Genomic DNA, 20,807 nt, shown 5'->3' on the forward strand with positions numbered 1-20,807 from the left:
ACTTCTCATTTAAACACAAGGAGACTGGAAGGCAAAGATATAATGTATGTAAGGGTTTTTGAGAACCATGGAAATAGCCAAGAAACTGTAGAAATTAATTTCATCATTATATTATACATCCCTGAATTTTTTTGAGAGAGACAGAGACAGAGAGACAGAGAGGAACAGACAAAGACAGATGTACAGGAAGGAAGAGAGATGAGATGCATCAACTTGCAGTTGTGGCACTTTAGTTGTTCATTGATTGCTTTTGTGTTGTTGTTTTTTTTAGTGGGAGGAGGGGAAACAGAGACAGAATCCCACCCCAACCGGGATCCACCTGGGAAGCTCACTAGGGGGCAATGCTCTATCTGGGACTCTTGCTCTGTTGCACCAGAGCCACCTTTTTAGCAACTGAGGCAGAGGCCATGGAGCCATCCTTAGCACCCGGGCCATGGCTACTAATTACAGGTTAGTTTCACACAAAATTAAACAGTCATGGACCAGTATCTGATTAATCAGGAATGTATGTGTTGGGCAAATAGAGAGAGAGAGAGAAGCAAGAGAGGGAAGGGTGGAGAAGCAGATGGGTGCTTCTCCTGTGTGTCCTGACCAGGAATTGAACCCAGGACTTCCACATGCTGGGCCAATGCTCCTGATGAGCCAACCAGTTTTATATGTGCATTGACCAGGGCTCCAGCAAAGCCAGTGACCACAGTGTTATGCCTATGATCCCACACTCAAGCCACTCCACACTCAAGCTGGTGAGCCTGCGCTCAAGCCAGCAACCTCAGGGTTTCTAACCTGGGTCCTTAGTGTCCCAGGTCAATGCTCTATCTATTGAGCCACCACCTGGTCAGGCCTACTGTAAGGCCAGGTGCCACAGCAATCACAGCCGCTGCCAGGCACATGCAAGTTCACATTAGATTCAATCAGAGGTAAAGAAACTGCGGAGCCAAAAACTGGTGGGCCACTCCTTTATTCTAGTCTTGCAACCGGCTGGCGAGTAAACACAAACACACAGAGGGCTCCAAAACCCACTCACACATTCTCCGGTTCCACAAGCAGGAGAATCTTTTCCGGGTTTTCCTAGAATCAAAGGCTGCCCACCAGTCTCAGTCCTTTCTGGTTCCCCATCCCCTTCTCTCTGCACAAACTCTTGCACAAACTGGCTTCTCCTTCAGCACCCTGCCATCTTGGCTGCCTTCTCTGCAAAAATGGTTTCCTTCCTCTTCCTTCTTCTCTTTTAAAAAACTACCTGGGCCCACAAAGACCCCTCCTCCGGTAACATTAGCATAACAAAGCCCCTTCCCAAGCAAGAAGGTAATTAGCAGTTTCACGTGGGCAGTGCCATTTTTAACAAAGTGAGGAAACATTAAAATCACATTTTATAAACTTATTTGCCCAACACATACATTCCTGATTAATCAGATACTGGTCCATGACTGTTTAATTTCGTGTGAAACTAACCTGTAATTAGTAGTGAACCCTAATTAGAGAAACAATTTCTTGATCTTATATGGAGGGTTTATACTTTTTTGAAGCTCTTTCATGTATATTTACTCATATTTTCTCTGCAACAATCCTTTGAGGTAGGTGGAGCAGGGATTATTATCCTTATGTATTAATATTTTTGTTACATTTAATTTCACATAACTTATCAAATATTGATTTATAACTCAGTACTTAGTATAGGTCTTTTTCCTTAATGCTGATAGAGCACATAAGAACATAATGTATCTGAAAAGCTTACAGTAGAAAACCAAGAAAGGTGTAAATACAGTAAAACACATTCTTTTTAGTCATCAAATAACAAACAAACAAACAAAAATCATGTTGAAAGAAAAACAGGTTTTTCCAGGTGAGTTAGGTCATTATTCCCTTAATGATTAACACAGGCCTTTGTTAAATTTCTACTAGGAAATCCATGCACAATGTTTATTTAATGAAAAATATAATGGTTTTTAAAAGTTTTTCTCCATTTTATATTAATTTTATGGGGGAGATTTGAGGTCTTTTATTTTATTATTGATTTTAGAAAAAGAGAGAGGGAGAAAGAGAGAGAGAGAAATATCCTTATTTGCTCTGACAGGGGATTGAACCCATAACCTCTGTGTTTAGGGACAACACTAACAAACCAAACTATTGGCCACGGCTGGGGTCGTTTATTTTTAATATTAAGTTCCTCTAAAATTTCAAATGTTCATGGACATATGTTTCTTCCCCCTCAGTACAATTGTCAGTAATCTGGCAGAAGCAGAACCTAATCACTGCCAAATAAAATTCAGATATTTAATGAGAAAATATGTTTTTGATGCTTTAGCCAAAAATGCAAAGCCCCTTATATATGCTAATGAAATTAAGAAGAAATCCCTTGTACTGTACATACTAACAGAATGAAGTTAAAAATACACAACACAAAGACTTCAAGAAAAATAACTCTCAAAATAAGTATATGTAAAAAATGAATATCTATAATTTTGTATGTAAAATAGTTTCAGAACAGTAAAGTTTATTGAAACAGGAACTAGATTTTGTAGCATGATCATTGTTGAAATACTATTACCTCAATTAATCATCGCCTAGTCTTTCTTTTAGCAAATTTAAATTCTTTTGGGAAATTAAAAGGTGAAAATGAAGTTTGGTGTCTTAGGTTCTTATTCCTTATTTGTTTTGAACCAGTATTTTCCCAACATATATTCATAAACCTGAAGTTAACAAGTATAGGCTTATGAAGATATTTCTTATGCTGTTATCAATTATGGTGCCTATAGCGTCTTGGAAATCTCTAAAGAGAATAAGATTGGAAACACACAAACTCTAAGCAGACCAGCTCTATACACAGCTATATGGCTAGTTATGAAGTATTTGTTAGAAGCAAATTAGTGGTTGGCAGGAAAAGAAAACTCAGTCCACTAACTTTCATCTAAGCTTTACCTATCTTAAGAGTTTTATTTTGGCTATATTTAGAGACTAACACTGACCAATGAGTATAGATTTATGCAGTTCCAACGACATTTTAGAGATCTAAGACCACTTCACTTCTTTGGGTCTTTTGTGCCAGTTACTTAAAACTTTCAGACCAAAAAAAGTATTCAGAACTGTTAATTATTATGAATTAGATAGGTTGACTCCTTCTAACTCTTAAATTCTATCATTGTAGGTTAACTGCTCACATTTCACTGAAGCTTTGGCTTTTTCTAGAAGTGCAGGTCTGTTCTGTATAATTTCAACTGATTGTTGTTTCACTAGCAGTTATGAGTCCTTAAATATTTAACTCTTTCATTGCTTGATTGGAGTGTAGTTTAATGACAATGAGCAACGTGGGGCTATTCTGCGATATAATCGTGAAAGGTCTGAAGATTCTCATTACAAAATTCAAAGGATACTGTATGCAGAAAAGTTTATTGCAAAGTAGAATCAGAGGAGAACTTCAGGACGTTGCATTTTATGCCCTCACATTTTGGTAGCAGGAGAAAATACAGGACTGGATCAGCAATGTGTGAGTTATAAAGAAAGAAAGGCGAGAAAGACAGTCATTGCAGGGACTGATTTGATTTACAGGTTTCAGCCATGTAGATGTATATAGTTCTTTGTGGATTCGGACTTCACCCCATACCATATTCCAGTGTTTTTCAATCTTTAACCTGTATCAAAACAACCTAGAGAGTTTGTAAAAAACAAATTGTTGGGTCACCCCATAGTTTCCGATTCTGGAGGGGCCCAATGATTTGCATTTCTAACAAATTCCCAAGCAATGCAGATGTGGCTGGTCCCCACCCCCGACCCTATTGCATGCTAAAAACCAACCAGTAGTAGCCTACTTTGTGTGTGTGTGTGTGTGTGTGTGTGTGTGTGTGTGTGTGTGTGTGTGGCAGAGACAGAGAGAGGGACAGATAGGGACAGACAGGAAGGGAGAGATGAGAAACATCAATTCTTAGTTGCAGCTCCTCTGTTTTTCATTGATTGATTTCTCATATGTGCCTTGACCAGGGAGCTACAGCAGACTGAGCTCCTTGCTCGAGCCATCGACCTTGGGCTCAAGTTGGTGAGTCTTGCTTAAACCAGATGAGCCCGTACTCAAGCTGGTGACCTCGGGGTCTCGAACCTGAGTCCTCCACATCCCAGTCCGACACTCTATGCACTCTGCCACCGCCTAGTCAGGCTAGCCTACTAACTTTTATTAAGTATATTTACTCTAGTCTATAAGCAAACTACAAATGAAAGTGATAACATAGTTTTAAAGTAATTTCAAAGGATAATATTAGTTTTGAGCGGGTTTATTTACCTTAGTCATTAAATAAGGAGAGAATAAAGTTGATTTATTTACATGCCATTAAAATTCAGTAATGAGTTAAAATTCAGATTTATGTAAAAATAAAGTTATTCAGGAGAAATGCCATGTCTAGGATTTGCTCTAGAATATGCCAGCAAAAATAAAAAGGGAGGGGGAGTCCCTTTTTAGATGAAACAAGACTGGCAAAATATTGATATTTGTTGAAGCTGAATGAGGAGTATCATGGAGTTCATTATCCTTCCCTTTCTACTCTTAAGTTTGAAAACTTCTGTAAGAGAAGGCTTTGAAAAGTCACATCCTCATCATCAATATTCATTGAAAGTAGAGCTGACATGTACAAAGACATATGGACTGCATTTAAAACAAGGTTCTTATGGTAATCTCAACAGTGATCACATAATCAAGGATTCGATGATCACCGTACTAGCCTAGGCCTGTGATACAACTCCGAATTTAAGAATCTCCATTGTGGGCAGAATGGTAGGAGAAACAGCCACTTTATTATTTTTTAAAATATTTTTTTATTTATTCATTTTAGAGAGAGAGATAGAGGAGGGGGGAGGAGTAGGAAGCATCAACTCCCACATGTGCCCTGACCAGGCAAGCCCAGGGATTCGAACCGGCGACCTCTGTGTTTCCAGGTCGATGCCCCATCCACTGTGCCACCACAGGTCAGGCAGAAACAGCCACTTTAAATGCCTACTTCAAACTTTGACTTCAAGGATCCTTTATTCTTTTTGTATCCCATCAAATTACTTGCAGCTTCTGAAACTCTCTGGGGTCACTGCCTCTCAGATTAACTAAAAGCCCCTCTCTGGGGCCTGCCTCAAAGGGGCAGTGGCTTTGGGAACCTTGCTTGTCCAAGCTCTGTTATGGTGACAATACTGTATCTTGGGACAACCAGGCCAGTCTTTGCGGGCAGGGGAGTGTTACCATACTGCTCACAAAAATTAGGGGATATTGCCAAACCAATATGAAGCAATGAAGTATTTCATGTAAAAAACATTTTTAAAATGGACTTTTCATGCACTTATAGAATTCCATAAGTTAATTTGAAAATAGGTATTTTTTTAGGGGAGGGAGGGAGGGAGGGAGGGAGGGAGGGAGGGAGGGAGAGAGAGAAACATCAACTCGTTGTTCCATTTTGTTGTGCCATTACTCCTCATATGTGCCCTGACCAGGGCTCAAACAGGCGCCCCCGGGATTCAGCGGCGACTTCAGCACTCTGGGACAACACTCAGTCCACTGTGCCACCGGCCAGGATTTGTTATTTTTTAAAATGATGACTTAATGTGTACCTTAATGCCTGGCCCAGTGGTATAAGGTGTAGTTAGGTGCTTACATTTTAGTATTTTTAAAAGGTTGATTTTATATTTTTCTGAAAAAGTACAATATATACAAAGTGATAGCATTTTAAAGAATAGTACTTTATTGAATACGTTTTATTCACAGAAAAATAAGCTTTAATCTATGACTGCCAGATTATGCAGCGGAAAGTAATTTTAATTTTCCATACTGATGGAAAGGTTTCTACTAAATGAAAAAAAGGCCATAAAATTATATTCACAAATATAGTACTCTATCTCAAAACATTTCACACAATTATTCACAACACTAAGACAATGACATAACAATCAGCCACTCTCTCAGGTTAAAGTATAACAGTAATGAAAAAAATGAAAATTTTCTAACAAAAATTACATAAAAGCCTTTGTTACAGCAAATCAAAACTGCAAATGTGTAACTAAGTACAGACAAAATACACTTCTACAGTAAAGTTACATTAGTGATACACAATAAGAATGCAGTAAATGCCAAAAAAATCTGTACACATCTCTGCAAACTTTAGACTTAAAAATAGAATCTTACCACCCAAACATTAATGTAGTATTGTACAATTTGAAGATAAATGTATTTAAGATTGTCCTATTGTGTTGGTTATAAAGTGTCATTTAAGATGTAGTGAAAGTTATGATATAGAAGAAAAGAACAGTTGAAAAAAATAAACTTTTGAGACCTTCCAGGAGAGGTAGGTTCAAGTTTTTCACCTTCAAACTATGTCCCAGTCTGGGCTGCCACTAATTAGCTACATAGCTTTGAAAACATTACTTCACCTTTGAGCCTCAGTGACCTCTTATATAAAACGAGGGGGATGACTTAGATATTCTCTAAGGTCACTTCTAGTTTTGATGCCCTGTAATTCAATTATGTTGCAAATGAAATTCACATTGTGCTAAGTATGTGTCAAATTGAAACTGATTGTGAAGGTAGGAATATACCTATATTTTCTATTAGGAAAGCTAAACTAAATTTAAGAAATTTTTAAAGAAGAAATTTAAATATTTTTAAGGACTTGACCTATTTAGTTACTGTAATTTGCATCTTAACTATGAGAAACACCAAAAAAGAATAAATAAAAGTCACCGAAAGAGCTAGATTTTAGCACAAATTTCCAGAGTCAAGGCAAAGCAGGAGGGAAACAGGGTATTAGGAAGGGAATTAACATTGATAGCAGGTATTTTCCATACCGGATCTCCTTGAACTCTCCTAAATGTAAGCTAGGTACTATTCTCATCTCACAGATAAAGAAATGGCTACCTCTTTGTTAAAAAGCATTTCACTAAAAAATAACTGTATCTGTCCAATATTCCCTTCCGTTTTCTTATATCTCTAATGGAAACAACACACAACCAATCCCACTTCTCCCACACCTCCACTCCCTTCTCCCATATTCGTTTTTATTACCTGAGTAATCAGGAAATAAAACAATGATTTGGATCTAAAGGGTACAATACATGCAACTAACACTGTGGTGGTAGTCTCCGATTCAGAGTTCAAAATACCAATTTTATCCACTAAAATGAAAATAAGAAAAAGTAACTGCCAAAATTTAAATATTATAACAAAAAAAGATCTTAATACACAGGGCCACATGACATTATATACACTCATTACACCCACCCTACCCCATCTTAGACCCTAACCAAAGGGAAAAAAAGCAAAAACTCACACACATTCACACACAAATCTAGTACGAAAAGCAAATACAAAGCCATTCATTAATAAACTGGAATTTACAAACACTAAACCCATTACTGAAAAATTAATATAAAGCTTTTGATCAACACACCAAATTATTACGAACAAAGATAGCTATTTATTACAAAACAATTTGATTCTTCATGTAACTAAATGTAGTAAAATAGGTGGTGACTTTGAAATCTTACAGTGAACTTCATACAGAAAAGAATGTCTACATTTAGATACTGTGAACTATTCTGAGAAGGGGGAGGCAGAGGTTTGGATCTGGTTATATTTCTGACTTTGCAGGTGATCAGTTTTTGCCCAATTAGTTGGGAAGGATCCAGTGCTTTTTATAGTGTGAACACAGACAAACACTGGTAACTCTTTTAAAAAGATCTTAATAGAAGCTGGAGTGCCGAGTTAAGAACCTGAAGCAATAGCATTTCTAAACAATTCTTAAAATAAACTTGTTAGTCACATCAGCTTCATACATTTAAATTTCACAACTCATGGGGAGAAAAAAGGTCTTGCTTAATTCTAAACATCCAAGTTTTAAAATAAGAGTTTTAATGAACCAAGGCTCCCAGAACAGAAAAAGCCTTTTGTTAAAACAATTCAGTGCTTGGCCAACAACTAGATTGAACTACCTACCTGACTTGGAACTGGTGTGTCCTGCAAATTACATTTTAAAAACTTTAACACTTTCCTCCCCTTGTAATTTAAATTTAAAGCTTAAACTACACATTTAAAATTTAACTTAATGAATATATAACAAATAGTAAAACAGAAACAGGACAGCCATTATTTTAAAAAGTCTCATTTAAAATTGCAATGCTTTAAATGAGTATCACTTAAAGTAGCAATCAACAGGGGTTAGGAAAACATGACAATACTCTCTCTTAGAAAATACAACAATAATTATAACTTTTAACAGTTCTAATTCCAAACTTTTCTCTGCTGTAAAATGCCCCACTCACCTCTCTACAACAGGTTGTTGTGAGAATCTTATAAAGCCTGGGTGTTCAACGAAGCATTTTTAAACTTTCATTTGTTAAAATCTATACTGATTCTTATGTGTTTCATTTTCTTTAATATTTAAACAATTATTCTTCTTTCCTTGTCAATATTTTATAATTTCCAAGAGGTTTTTAAGGATCTTGAGGGAATATTTATTTCAGAATTATCTACTATTATTACTAGTCAAGAAGACAAAACAAAACAAAAGGTAGAGGAAAGACTTGACATTCTGTTCTATATACATCTTCATCATCCTAACAGTAAAACTCACGGGAACTTTACAAGATGATATGACAATCTCCACATGGAAAGCTTCACTACGACTACAAGCAGTGTACAAACATGCTCTACTTTTACCTACATAAGCTGACAGATGTTTAAAATACTGGGTTAACAAAGATCTTTTAGTAAAGTGACTTAGGCAGGCTTCAACTAGCAAGGATTAAGGATGAATCCTTACTAATTAATTGGAAGATCTGACACATATTTTATATTTCATTTTACAAAATCAGGAATACTTATTTTGAAACAAGAGAAGAAGACATGATCTACCTGTCAGAAAACTACCACTCAGAAGTATTTTTCATCCACTAAGCAGGACAAACATAAAGACATTTAAATTTCACACTGGTACAAAAAAGGTTAACTGCCCTGCCTTCTTGGATTAGAAAAACCACAGCTGAGCAGTAAATAGTTTTGCAGGCGTCTGAACATGCCTAAGCCTTTAAATCAGTAAAATACTCTCTAAAACTTTTGATTACAAAAGTAACACATACTTACAAAAATACAAAAAGAACAAACTGAAAATAGTACAAAGCAAAAGGTCCCTGTAAAGCCCACTGAGACCCACCCCCCACACCACCCCCCACTCCCTTAAAGAGAAACCACATTTAACAGTTTGGTGCATATGTTTCCAAATCTTTTGCTCTAACATATACAAAACGTACACAACCTTCATTTGGCTCGTTTGATACACAGTGTTTTGCCACTTGCATTTTACATTGGTATCTTTGATGTCTTTCCCTGTCAATACATGTAGGCTAGACTACATTCTATCTATCATTAAATACCCTTTTAACAATGGCAAAATCGTTTCGGAAAATCATCCACCCAAGTATGTATGTATAATTTTAAAAGAAACTAGACAAAATCTAAAACACAAAGACTAATATCTAAAAATAATTTCTATCTTTCCACCAGTGTGGAACAGGTCATTTCTTTTTCACGCAAAACAAATTATGTGATTGGGGAGATTAACTCTAATCTCCACGTTTACAGAGAATGCTCCATTTGTTAAGTCTATCTGCAAACATTGAAAAATTCAGTTGATTAATTCGCTTACACTTAGAAGCCAAGTCAGTGTACTACAAATGCACATTGTGACCAGTTACAACACGATGCTTCTTAGTCTAGGGTTTCTTTTTTTTTTTTTTTGGAGGGGGGGTGGAGAAGCAAATGGGCGCTTCTCCTATGTGCCCTGGCCGGGAATCGAACCCGGGTCCCCCGCACGCCAGGCCAACGCTCTACCGCTGAGCCAACCGGCCAGGGCCTAGTCTAGGGTTTCAATTAATAGTAAAAAAAAATTAAAAAAGGATAGATAATGCAGCTAATATCCTGAAAATTCCAGAAATTAAAATTTTAGATCATCAACTACAACATGCAGTTTTAAATTTTTTCTTCTTGGTAGCAAATGCTAATGGAATTCAATGTTGATTACTTAAATTTGGTTCATATCACACATTCAATCAGAGTAATAAGAACATAACAAGTCTACTGTAGAGTTAGATTAAGACATAAAAATTTTCTGCCGGAAAGTAATGACTGTGTAGCACATGGGACATTTATCAACTGCTTCAGCACACTGTTTACAAGTGACCAGATGTCCGCAAGGAATAAACACCACAGCAATATTTCGATCCATGCAGATTTTGCAAAGCTTCTCCTCCTGCAGGAGCCTTAGCTGCTCTTCAGTACTAATCTCTGTTCAAAGAGAAAACAAATGAGTTCATTGTAGACTTTCTTAGTTTTAAATTCATCAAAACAATTTGAAGCCCTTGTATGTGCCAGGTACTAATCAAGTGTTAGGACTCACAGATGGCATCTGTTCCTAACTAGCTCGAACGCTCGCAGGAGAGGACAGCAAGCCCGAAAAAACAAGTGCTAAGAGCTATAATGCAATTACAGACAAAGTACTCGGGCTAAGATGACAGAACAAGCTCTTCCGTTCAGACTAGCTGGGGAGAGCTTCAGGGGTTGGCAGCTGCTGGGCAGGGGGGCTGGGAAGTGGGGAAATGACATTTAAACACGCCAGCAAGTTGCCAGGCAGAGAAGCAAGAGTTAGGGAAAGGAGGTAGTGTATAGAAAGGGCACGGCTTACTCTGGGAATGCAGGGGTGGAGCTGAGGGGACACTTCATTATTTATTTACTTATTTGCTTATTATTTATTCATTTTTAGAGAGAGAGAGGGAAAGGGGGGGGAGGAGCAGGAAGCATCAACTCCCATATGTGCCTTGACCAGGCAAGCCCAGGGTTCTGAACCAACAACCTCAGTGTTCTAGGTCAATGCTTTATCCCCTGCGCCAACACAGGTCAGGCCGAGGGGACAATTCAGAAATGGGACAAGTAGGATTCGGAGGTGAGGGATGAGGAAGAAGAAATATAGTTTGACTTCAAGATTTATAGTGGGGCCCCACCTGCGGTGGCACAGTGGATAAAGTACTGACCTGGAACGCTGAGGTCACTGATCGAAACCCCGGGCTTGCCTGGTCAAGGCACAAGCGAGAGGCAACTACTACGAGCAGATATTTCTCACTCCTCCCCCACTCTTTCTCTTTCTAAAATCAATGAACAAAATCCTAAAAACAAAGACTTCTAGTGTGGCTGGGGGATGGTGATGCCAATAGGAAATACAAAGGAGGTACAGGTTTGGTATTTTCAAGATGTTTTTGAGGTATTTGCAGGGCATTTTTATAAAAATGTCCAGTGGGCAAATAGAGAGTCAAGTCCTGAGGCCAGAAGTTAGCATTACAGATAGAGATTTGGGTGTCATCAGCATACGGGTGGTACTGAAGTACTTGATTAATTCAGCTTTTCCCAAACTAGGTTTTGTGAAATGTTAACACATATGTCAGAAAAATCTGTTTTGTGGTCTTATGTAACTATAACAACATAAACAGCAGCAGCAGTTAACAGTCATATAGCACTTATTACCAGGTGCTAGGCACTATTCCAATTGCAATACACACTTTACTAATCTTTGTAATCATTGTGTACTAGTGGTCTCCAAACCCAGCCTCGCATGAGGATCACTTGGGGTGTTTGTAACCGTAGACTCCTAGGCCCACTCACTGAATCTCAAATTTTGTTGGTTGAGCCCACTGGCATTTGGAAACCACTGCTATCAAATTCAAGACAGTACAATATAGTGTATGGACCCTCCTAGAAATTCATAATGCATTTCCCTACTTAACTAGAGAGCTCCTGTCTCATGGGATCCCCTTTAACATCCTGGGGAACACTATTATGAAAACAAGTTTGGGAAAGAGTGGTTTAATTTTATTCAACAAGTACCAAACAGTTAACTAGGTCCTAGGCACTAGACGAACAACATTATATATGTAGACCTCAGGCCCCCAATCATTCACAGATGAATAAGGAACACAAGTAGACAGGAGGTTACAGTACAATGTAACGACATAGGTGGTTCCAATGTGTCATGAGGAACAGAGGAAGGGCATGCGTGCCATGTGGGTGCATGTCCGAACACATACAAGTACGAATACACCAGGGAGGGAGAAGGCCTTGGGGGGCAGCAGCAGCGGAAGGCTGTTCTAGGTAGAGGAAACGGCATCAGTGGGCTCCAAGGACAGACAGACAGGGCCCAGAAGCACACAGGGAAGGCTTGGGAACAGAACTGGAAGGGGAAACAGCATGCAATGAGGACACAGAAGGTTAGGAGGAGCCTGAACCTGAAATATTTGGCAACCCATGGAAAGGAGTTTGAAGTTGATCCTCAGGGCCCTGGAAGCCAGTGAGGGTTTCAACCTAAAAGAGAGAGTTTTCAGATTTGTACTTCAGAAAGGTCTCCCTGGCTAGTGTAAGAAAGGATTATTTAACTTCCTTTTCTTAAAAGGCAAACTCCTGGGCATAATCAGAACTACAGGCTCAAAAATGAAACTTATCAGACACAAGAAGATACAGCCCCTAACCTCAGGAAGCCTGTCTAATGGGCCAGAAAGAAACAGTTCCAAAATAACATTACAACTGCCCTAAGAGTAAAGAAGCTGGATCCAACTCTGTCCCCGTACCGGAACCGGGGGAAACCCGAGAGACGGACCTCCGAGCTGAGCCCTGAGGAGGAGGTCACAGAAAGGACTTAGGGATCTGGGGTGGAGTGGGGAATGAGGTCAGGTATACACACAGGGAAAAAGCATTCAGGCCAAAGAAAACAACTTAGGTAAATGGATAGCATTATAAACTGACATGTTATATGAAATCATGTGACCAAGAGTCAGAACGAAATGCATATTCGTGCCATTGTCATAACCAGTGGTAACCAGTATGAGTTCACCCACCAAATAGGAAAAAGCAGAGCCACTTGGTTAAGGAAAAAAGCTGAGGATGGGCTTCCTGCTGCCACTTGGCAGCAGAGGGGCTCTGAGATCAGGCAGCAGAAACACAAAAGGGCAAGTGAGGAGGAACCCAAGGAGCTTTGCAGCTTCCTGTCCAACTCCCTTGCCCTTTGCCTGTGCGCCTGCACCAGTCTCATGATGCACGTTTCCTCCTGCAGAGCTCGCAGGTCCCATGCTAATGGCATTCCCTTTGCCCGAGTCTACAGGGGTCTCTTGTGCTTCCCTCCCCACAGATGGTCTCTCTTCCCCGAGACTCCTGGGAGGTGAGGGGGTTGACCCCTAAGTATTAGAAGTTGCTTTTTAATTAAAAAAAAAAGAGGAAAACAAAATAATTTATACATTACTTTTGCATGTGATACTGCAATAAGTAAAAAAGAACAATGGACCAGCGACCTAGAGTAGTCAAGTTCATGAGACAGACAGCAGAATGGTGGCTGCCAGGAGCCAGCAGGCAGGGGGATGCGGAGCTGTTTCATGGGTAGAGTTTCAGTTTTGTAGCTACAGAGAGTTCTGGATATACTATCTGAGTGAGCTGGAGCAACAGCACATCTGCACTTCAGCTTTTTCACCGAAGTAATAAAATTTATATGGTCTTTAAGGTTTCTCTTGGTTCTGTTTGAGATCCATTTTATAGACACGATGGAATGAAGTGCCATGCCTACCAAACGCTGGTATCAACTCCTTTACCTATCTTATTTCAGCACTGCATACAAACGCCTGCTTGAGATGGTGATGCTCTGAGCAAAGATTGTTTCCCCCAGACTTAACAGTTTACCTCTGGTAATATTCCACTCTAGCCCTAAGAGTGACTAGTCTACTCAATTCCTTCCCTGCGGCACCTTTCTGTTCTTCCTACAAGGCCCACTTCAAGGTCTGGCAGTTCCTGGCATAGAAGCAATGAAAGCGATAGCTAGATAACTTCTTTTTTTAATTATTTATTCATTTTTTTTATTAGAGAGAGAGGGGGAAGAAAGAGAGGGAGAGATAGAGAGAGAACAGGGGGAGGAGCAGGAAGCATCAACTCCCATATGTGCCTTGACCAGGCAAGCCCAGGGTTTCGAACCAGAGACCTCAGCATTCCAGGTCGACGCTTTATCCACTGCGCCACCACAGGTCAGGCCAACTAGATAACTTCTGATGATGTTATTTGCTAATATTTTTATTATATTATTATGAACCACTTCTAGAATCAATTGATGTCTTTCATTTTACTATCAGAACAGATCCGGTGGAAACACAGGCTGATGAGAAATGCAGATGGGTTATTTGATTTGTATATTATGTACAGTGATCATCACATAAGGATTAAAGTAAGTACCTTAGAACACAAACGAAGTAAAGGGCATTATATCATACAATGTAATTTTTAAAAAGAAAGAAAAGAGAATACTGATTTGGTGTTATTTTTAGAAGATTTTACTGGGGCATTCTCTGTCACATATCCATGGGGATAAAAGCTTTATTGAAGCTAGGATTTCTCGGTAAGCAACAATAACATTGTACTTTTTCTAAAAAAACTTCTACCTGCTTTACTTCAATTTGGCCCACCTGCTACTTTGTATAGAATTAAAAGATTCTTAGTGCCATTCTTTCCTCCTCAGCCTTGGGAAGGGAAACAGGCATCAGCCACAGCACGAGCAGACAGCCAGACGCTCCTCCCACCACCCTAGCCTGTGGTCTCAGCGGTAGGAAGAACCCCCACTGACTCCTGGTGGCAAGAAAACAAGACACCCGCAGTATACTCCATCCCGTGCTCTTTTCCTACTGCAACCCACTAAATCCTTCTGTTGCAGACATATCTTGAGGAATGAAAATTAACACCTTATTGTCAAATTTAATTAAGCCTGAGCTGTGCTTAAGCAGGGGGAAAATGACACAATCACTTTATATTTCTATTGCAGTAGAAAGAGGACAAAGTAAATTATTTATTTTATCATGGCCAAGACAAATGGAGCTGTTTTAGGTGGGTTTTTTTAAAAAGATTTTTTTATTTATTGATTTTACAGATGGGGGGCAGCAAGAAGTATCAACACATAGTTGCTTCACTTTAGTTGTTCAGATTGCTTCTTGTACATGCCTTGACTGGGCAAGCCCAAGGTTTCGAACTGGTGACCTCAGCGTTCCAGGTAGACGATCTATCCACTGTGCCACCACAGGTCAGGCTATTTTAGGTTTTAAATAAATTCATCTTTAGGAAAAGAGTCTTAAACTTTCCGCTGAATCTTTCACACTAACTGATGTGATTTTTAAAATCATTAATATTATACTGTTTTATGATTTACATAATTCTCGGAATGTTTCAAAAACATCAGAAATAACAAAGATTATAAGGGTCTTTAATGTAAAAAAAGAAGTAAACTTTTAGGTTCATTTAGCACTACGAGAACTGTCTTCTAGGAGAAGTGGGCAAGAGCTTAGAGAACAATGATCATAATAAATATATTCAGTTTGACACCTTTTCTTTAACCTGCAATGTTGCTGGCAAACAAAAGTAGTTGCTATCAGTCAAGGAGGAACCTCATTTTTCAATCTTTTCTTTTCTGAAAGAAGTTTATATGCCTCTCTTCTATATTATTTAGTACAGTTTCTAAATATGATTCAGTCTTAAGGTGGCATTCATTCAAATTCTATTTAGTAATATGGACCTTTTATATGTTCATATCATATGAAAAGTTGCAGAACACTCTAAATCCAGTTTAGACTATATAAAGTTATTCTACATACAATGATAAAAGTTAGCCTTTGTTGGTCTTTATCTCAAGTAGAGAATAAATTCGTTTTAAAATTACTAAATCAGTGGCTCTTACATGATGCTGATTAGAACACATCAATTGTAAAAACATTTTAAGACAAAGGAAAAAATGAAACTCAACTGAGTTTCAGATGATATTATGGAATTACTGTTCATTTAAGTGTGATAATAGAATGTTTTGGACTAAATGTCTGTCTCCCCAAAATTCCTATTTTGAAGCCCTAACACTCAATGCAGTGGCACTGGGAGATGGGACCTTTGGGAAGTAACTACGTCTGGATGCAGTGATGAGGGCGGAACCCCACAATGGGAGTGATGTCCTTACAATAATGAGGAAGGGAGTGCTGTCTCTCTCGGCCACGTGAGGACACAGAGAAGGCAGCCAGCCATCTGCAAGCTGGTAAGAAGTCCTTACCAGGAACCATATCTGCCTGTACCTAGATCTTGAACTTCCCAGCATCTAAAACTGTGAGAAATGCCTGTTGTTAAGCCACCCTGCCTGTGCTATTCTGTTATATTAGTCCAAGCAGATTAACATAGTATTAAGGTAATGTTTGCTTTTTCTTAAGTCCTTATCTGTTAGATACTTGTGAAGTGTTTCTAGGTAAATGATAAACAGGATGCCTGGAATTTACTCTGAAATACTACAGCGAAAGGCAAAGGGGGAGGCGGAAGGAGGCTCTGCAGGGGGGCACGGTGCACTGGGTAGATGGCATTATACTGAGTTCTACACTTGACACCATGTCAGCATAATAAACTAAAAAACAAATTTAAACTGTTTGGCCAGTAAAAAACCCAAATAAACCAAAAAAACCCACAAATAAACCAAACACACACAAAAAATTTAAACCAAGGTAGAATAGATTTAAAAAGAAACACACACACTGGGGAAGAAATGAAACAAGATTAGAAAAGTGATAATTACTGAAGCTGGTTGATGGGTATGTCAGGGCTCAGTATATTATTCTCTACACTTCTGAGTATATTTGACACTTTTCATAATAAAAAGTTTAAAAATGCTTATCCTGAGAGAGGAGGGAAATGAATGGGTCACAAAGTCATACAAAATACTACCCATAATGAAGTACAGTTAGATGTCTCTTGCCTTTTTTTTTTTTTTCTAGCGAGAGACAGAGAGAGGGACAGATAGGAACAGACAGACAGGAAGGGAGAGAGATGAGAAGCATCAATTTTTTGTTGCGGCACCTTAGTTGTTCATTGTTTAATTTCTCATATGTGCCTTGACCATGGGCCTTCAGCAGAGTGAGTGGCCCCTTGCTCAAGCCAGCAACCCTGCATTCAAGCTGGTGAGCCCATGCTCAAGCCGGCGACCTCGGGGTTTCGAACCTGGGTCATCTGCATCCCAGGCTGACACTATCCACTGCACTACTGCCTCGTCAGGCAGGTGTTTCTTGGTTTTTAAAACCAGTCAGGCATACCTTTCTGCAATGAAGTCTGACTCGATTCATCTTGTGTACTGCCTTTTTGAGCACTCACTAGATCTGCAACCAGAACCTCGAGTGATTTATAGTTGCTTCCAGATGTCTGAATTTTTTCCTCCATTATTTTCTTAATGTCCTTGAAACTGAATCCCATTCGTATAGCTTCATGTACCATAGGATTTTGGAAGATGCTATCATCTGAAATGAAAATTGGTGAGAAAAAGAACATAGTTTAAACAAGTACTTTCATTAACACAACTCAACACAAAGTATAGTTAAGAAGAAAAATTTAAGCAGCAAGATAAAAACCAAAATCAAACCAGCAAACCAAAGCTGCTTTGTTTTGAAATATTTAGGCATGGAAGGATCACTTTCACAATTTTACAGTAACTGAAAATGCAGTGAACACCGTGCAGCACTATGAATTGAGATTAGGTGTTTTAAAGACTTGATAAAAAAAAAAAAAGACTTGATAAAATAGTGCAAGATAAAGTAAAAGAGAGAAGAAAGGGTTAAGTGCTGAAATAATCAGAACATTTTTCAAATCAGAAGCACTCATCAACAACTAACCTGGTACTTAAAGAGTGGATGTCTTTACTGATCCCTAGCAATTATTTTGAAAACAGAACAGGAAACAGGGGGAAGTCTCAGTCTGTGACAGTGAAGGTTTCAGAGTTTCCTATTTCTCAGACTGTTTCTATAGCCAAGGGGGAGTAAACTAGATGAGGCAAAGGGGCAAACAGAAACTCACTTTAATGACATTTAAAGTAGGAATTCAGGTTACATAAGAAAATGCTAGCCCTGGCCGGTTGGCTCAGTGGTAGAGCGTCGGCCTAGCGTGCGGAGGACCCGGGTTCGATTCCCGGCCAGGGCACACAGGAGAAGCGCCCATTTGCTTCTCCACCCCTCTGCCGCACTTTCCTCTCTGTCTCTCTCTTCCCCTCCCGCAGCCGAGGCTCCATTGGAGCAAAGATGGCCCGGGCGCTGGGGATGGCTCCTTGGCCTCTGCCCCAGGCGCTAGAGTGGCTCTGGTCGCAATATGGCGACGCCCAGGATGGGCAGAGCATCGCCCCCTGGTGGGCAGAGCGTCGCCCCTGGTGGGCGTACCGGGTGGATCCCCGTCGGGCGCATGCGGGAGTCTGTCTGACTGTCTCTCCCTGTTTCCAGCTTCAGAAAAATGAAAAAAAAAAAAAAAAAAAAAAAAAAAAAGAAAATGCTAAGCAAGTAAGAGATGTATACCCTCTGATTCATCAAGTCAACTCCTGGGTATTAAAAATGATGCATGTGTCCACCAAAGATATACACAAGAATATTCATAGCAGCATTATTTATAACAGTCCCAAACTGAAAACAACTCAAATGTCCATCACCAGGTGAATGGCTAAGTAAACTGTGATATATTCAAATACTTACTACAAAGCAAGAAAGTACGAACTACTGCTACAGACAACATAGATGAATCTCAGATAAAATGTCATCATAATGATAAACCAGAGACAAAAATGTACATACTGTATCATATTTATTAAAATGTTCAAATCTGGCCCTGGCCGGTTGGCTCAGTGGTAGAGCGTCGGCCTGGCGTGCAAGAGTCCCGGGCTCGATTCCCGGCCAGGGCACACAGGAGAAGTGCCCATTTGCTTCTCCACCCCTCCACCGCGCTTTCCTCTCTGTCTCTCTTCCCCTCCCGCAGCCGAGGCTCCATTGGAGCAAAGATGGCCCAGGCGCTGGGGATGGCTCCATGGCCTCTGCCTCAGGCGCTAGAATGGCTCTGGTTGCAAAAGAGCAATGCCCCAGACGGTCAGAGCATCGCCCCCTGGTGGGCGTGCCGGGTGGATCCTGGTCGGGCGCATGCGGGAGTCTGTCTGACTGCCTCCGTTTCCAACTTTAGAAAAATATGAAAAAAAAAAAGTTCAATTCTAATCTATGGTAATAGAAATAAAAATATAACTTGGGGGTGGATATTGATTTGATTCTAAGAAACATTATATGGTAAGTAAAAAAAGATATTTTCAGCCCTTGCCAGTTGGCTCAGTGGATAGAGCATTGGCCCAGCATGCAGTGTTTGATCCCAGGTCAGGGGACACATGAGAAGTGACCATCTGCTTCTCTCCCCATTCCTCTCCCTCTTCCCCTCCTGCAGTCAGTGGCTTGACTGGTTTGAGCATCGGGCCCAGGCGCTGAGGATAGCTCAGTTGGTCCAAGCATCAGCCCCAGACCCGGGGGGGGGGGGGGGGGTTTGCCGGGTGGATCCTGGTTGGGGTGCATGCGGGAGTCTGTCTCTCTATTCCCCATCCTCTTACTTAAAAAAAGAAAAAGAAAAGAAGAAGAAGAAAAATATATTTTCTAAAGAGGAAAGTAACTTAAGATTTGTGTTTGATAAAAATTCTGAGAAGGTAATAATGACCAGTTAGGAGACTACTACAATAGCCTGGATGAGAAGTAAGGGCAGAAACCAGTGAATTTTAGACAATATTAAAAAAAGTAGAATGTATCAGACCTGGTGATTTTTTTTTTGTGACAAGAGACAGAGAGACAGAGAGAGGGATAGATAGGGACAGAGAGACAGGAAAGGAGAGAGATAAGAAGCATCAATTCTTCATTGCAGCTCCTTAGTTGTTCATTGACTGCTTTCTCAGATGTGCCTTGACAGGGGATGGGTAGTGACCCTTTGCTCAAGCCAGCGACCATGGGGTCATGTCTATGATCCCATGCTCAAGCCGGGAACCCCACGCTCAAGCTGGTGAGCCTGCACTCAAGCCAGCTCAGGGTTTTGAATCTGGGTCCTCCGTGTTCCAGTCCAAGGCCCTATCCACTGTGTCACCGCCTGGTCAGGCTCAGACCTGGTGATTAAATGGAGAGATTAAGGAAAGCAAAGGGCTTAAAAATGACTCAGATTATAGGATGACTTTTGGAATTGTGATACTATTAACTAACATAGTGGGGAGTACAGCAGGGTTGAATTCATCTGAGTGGTTTTCAGAGATGCTGAATTGAGCTGCTTTTGAGATTGTAGGCAGAGATGTCATGTCCAGAGGTCAGCTGGTCATCACCCTTTCCTGGTTCTACTAACTGTTTTTTTCTGTTTGATTTGCTGGCTCCTTCTGCCCACCTGATTAGATATTCATGTTCTCTTTTACTCCCTCAGTGACCCCCCCCTTTTCTTTATAACCGCTCTGAACACCATTCCTACAACCACAAACGTACCCTCATTTATGGAAGTTCCCAGATATACTGCAGGCACTGAAGCTCATCTTGCTGAAAACCAGAAGCAGGACAAGAGGGTACCCACAGAAAAACCAACCAAATGCACCACTGCCTCACACTATGTGTAAACATTCACTCCAAATGGATCAAAGACCGGAATGTAAGAGCAAAACCATACAATGCTTAGAAGAAAACATAGGTAACCTTGGACTAAGCAATGGTTTCTTAGATGTGATATCAAAAGCATAAGTAACAAAAAGCAGATAAATTGGACTTCATCATAATTAGAAATACGATTTAAAGGACACCAACAGGAAAGTGAAAAGATAACCTACAAAACAGAATATTTGCAAATCATGTATCTTATAAGGAACTTATATATAAAAAGAACTAGAATATATAAATAACTCTTACAATTCAATTATAAAAATACAAATAACCCAACTAAAAAATGGGCA

At 39.8% G+C, this 20,807-nt stretch overlaps 1 protein-coding gene across 5 annotated transcripts in view; it reads right to left on the reverse strand.

Annotated features, from left to right (window-relative positions):
* Positions 1 to 6,473: 6,473 nt before the first annotated feature.
* XIAP (X-linked inhibitor of apoptosis) overlaps positions 6,474 to 20,807 on the reverse strand; it is a 45,108-nt gene continuing 30,774 nt past the window's right edge. For all 5 annotated transcript variants that reach the window (XM_066248652.1, XM_066248653.1, XM_066248654.1 and 2 more), the window contains 2 exons: positions 17,140 to 17,340; positions 6,474 to 10,297 (listed from right to left, as the gene is read on the reverse strand). In XM_066248652.1, coding sequence (XP_066104749.1) covers positions 10,104 to 10,297; positions 17,140 to 17,340 — 395 coding nt within the window. In that variant the 3' untranslated portion in view covers positions 6,474 to 10,103. The remainder of the gene's footprint in view (positions 10,298 to 17,139; positions 17,341 to 20,807) is intronic.

Source organism: Saccopteryx bilineata, chromosome X, assembly GCF_036850765.1.
Source record: "Saccopteryx bilineata isolate mSacBil1 chromosome X, mSacBil1_pri_phased_curated, whole genome shotgun sequence".
NCBI classification, from domain to species: Eukaryota; Metazoa; Chordata; class Mammalia; order Chiroptera; family Emballonuridae; genus Saccopteryx; species Saccopteryx bilineata.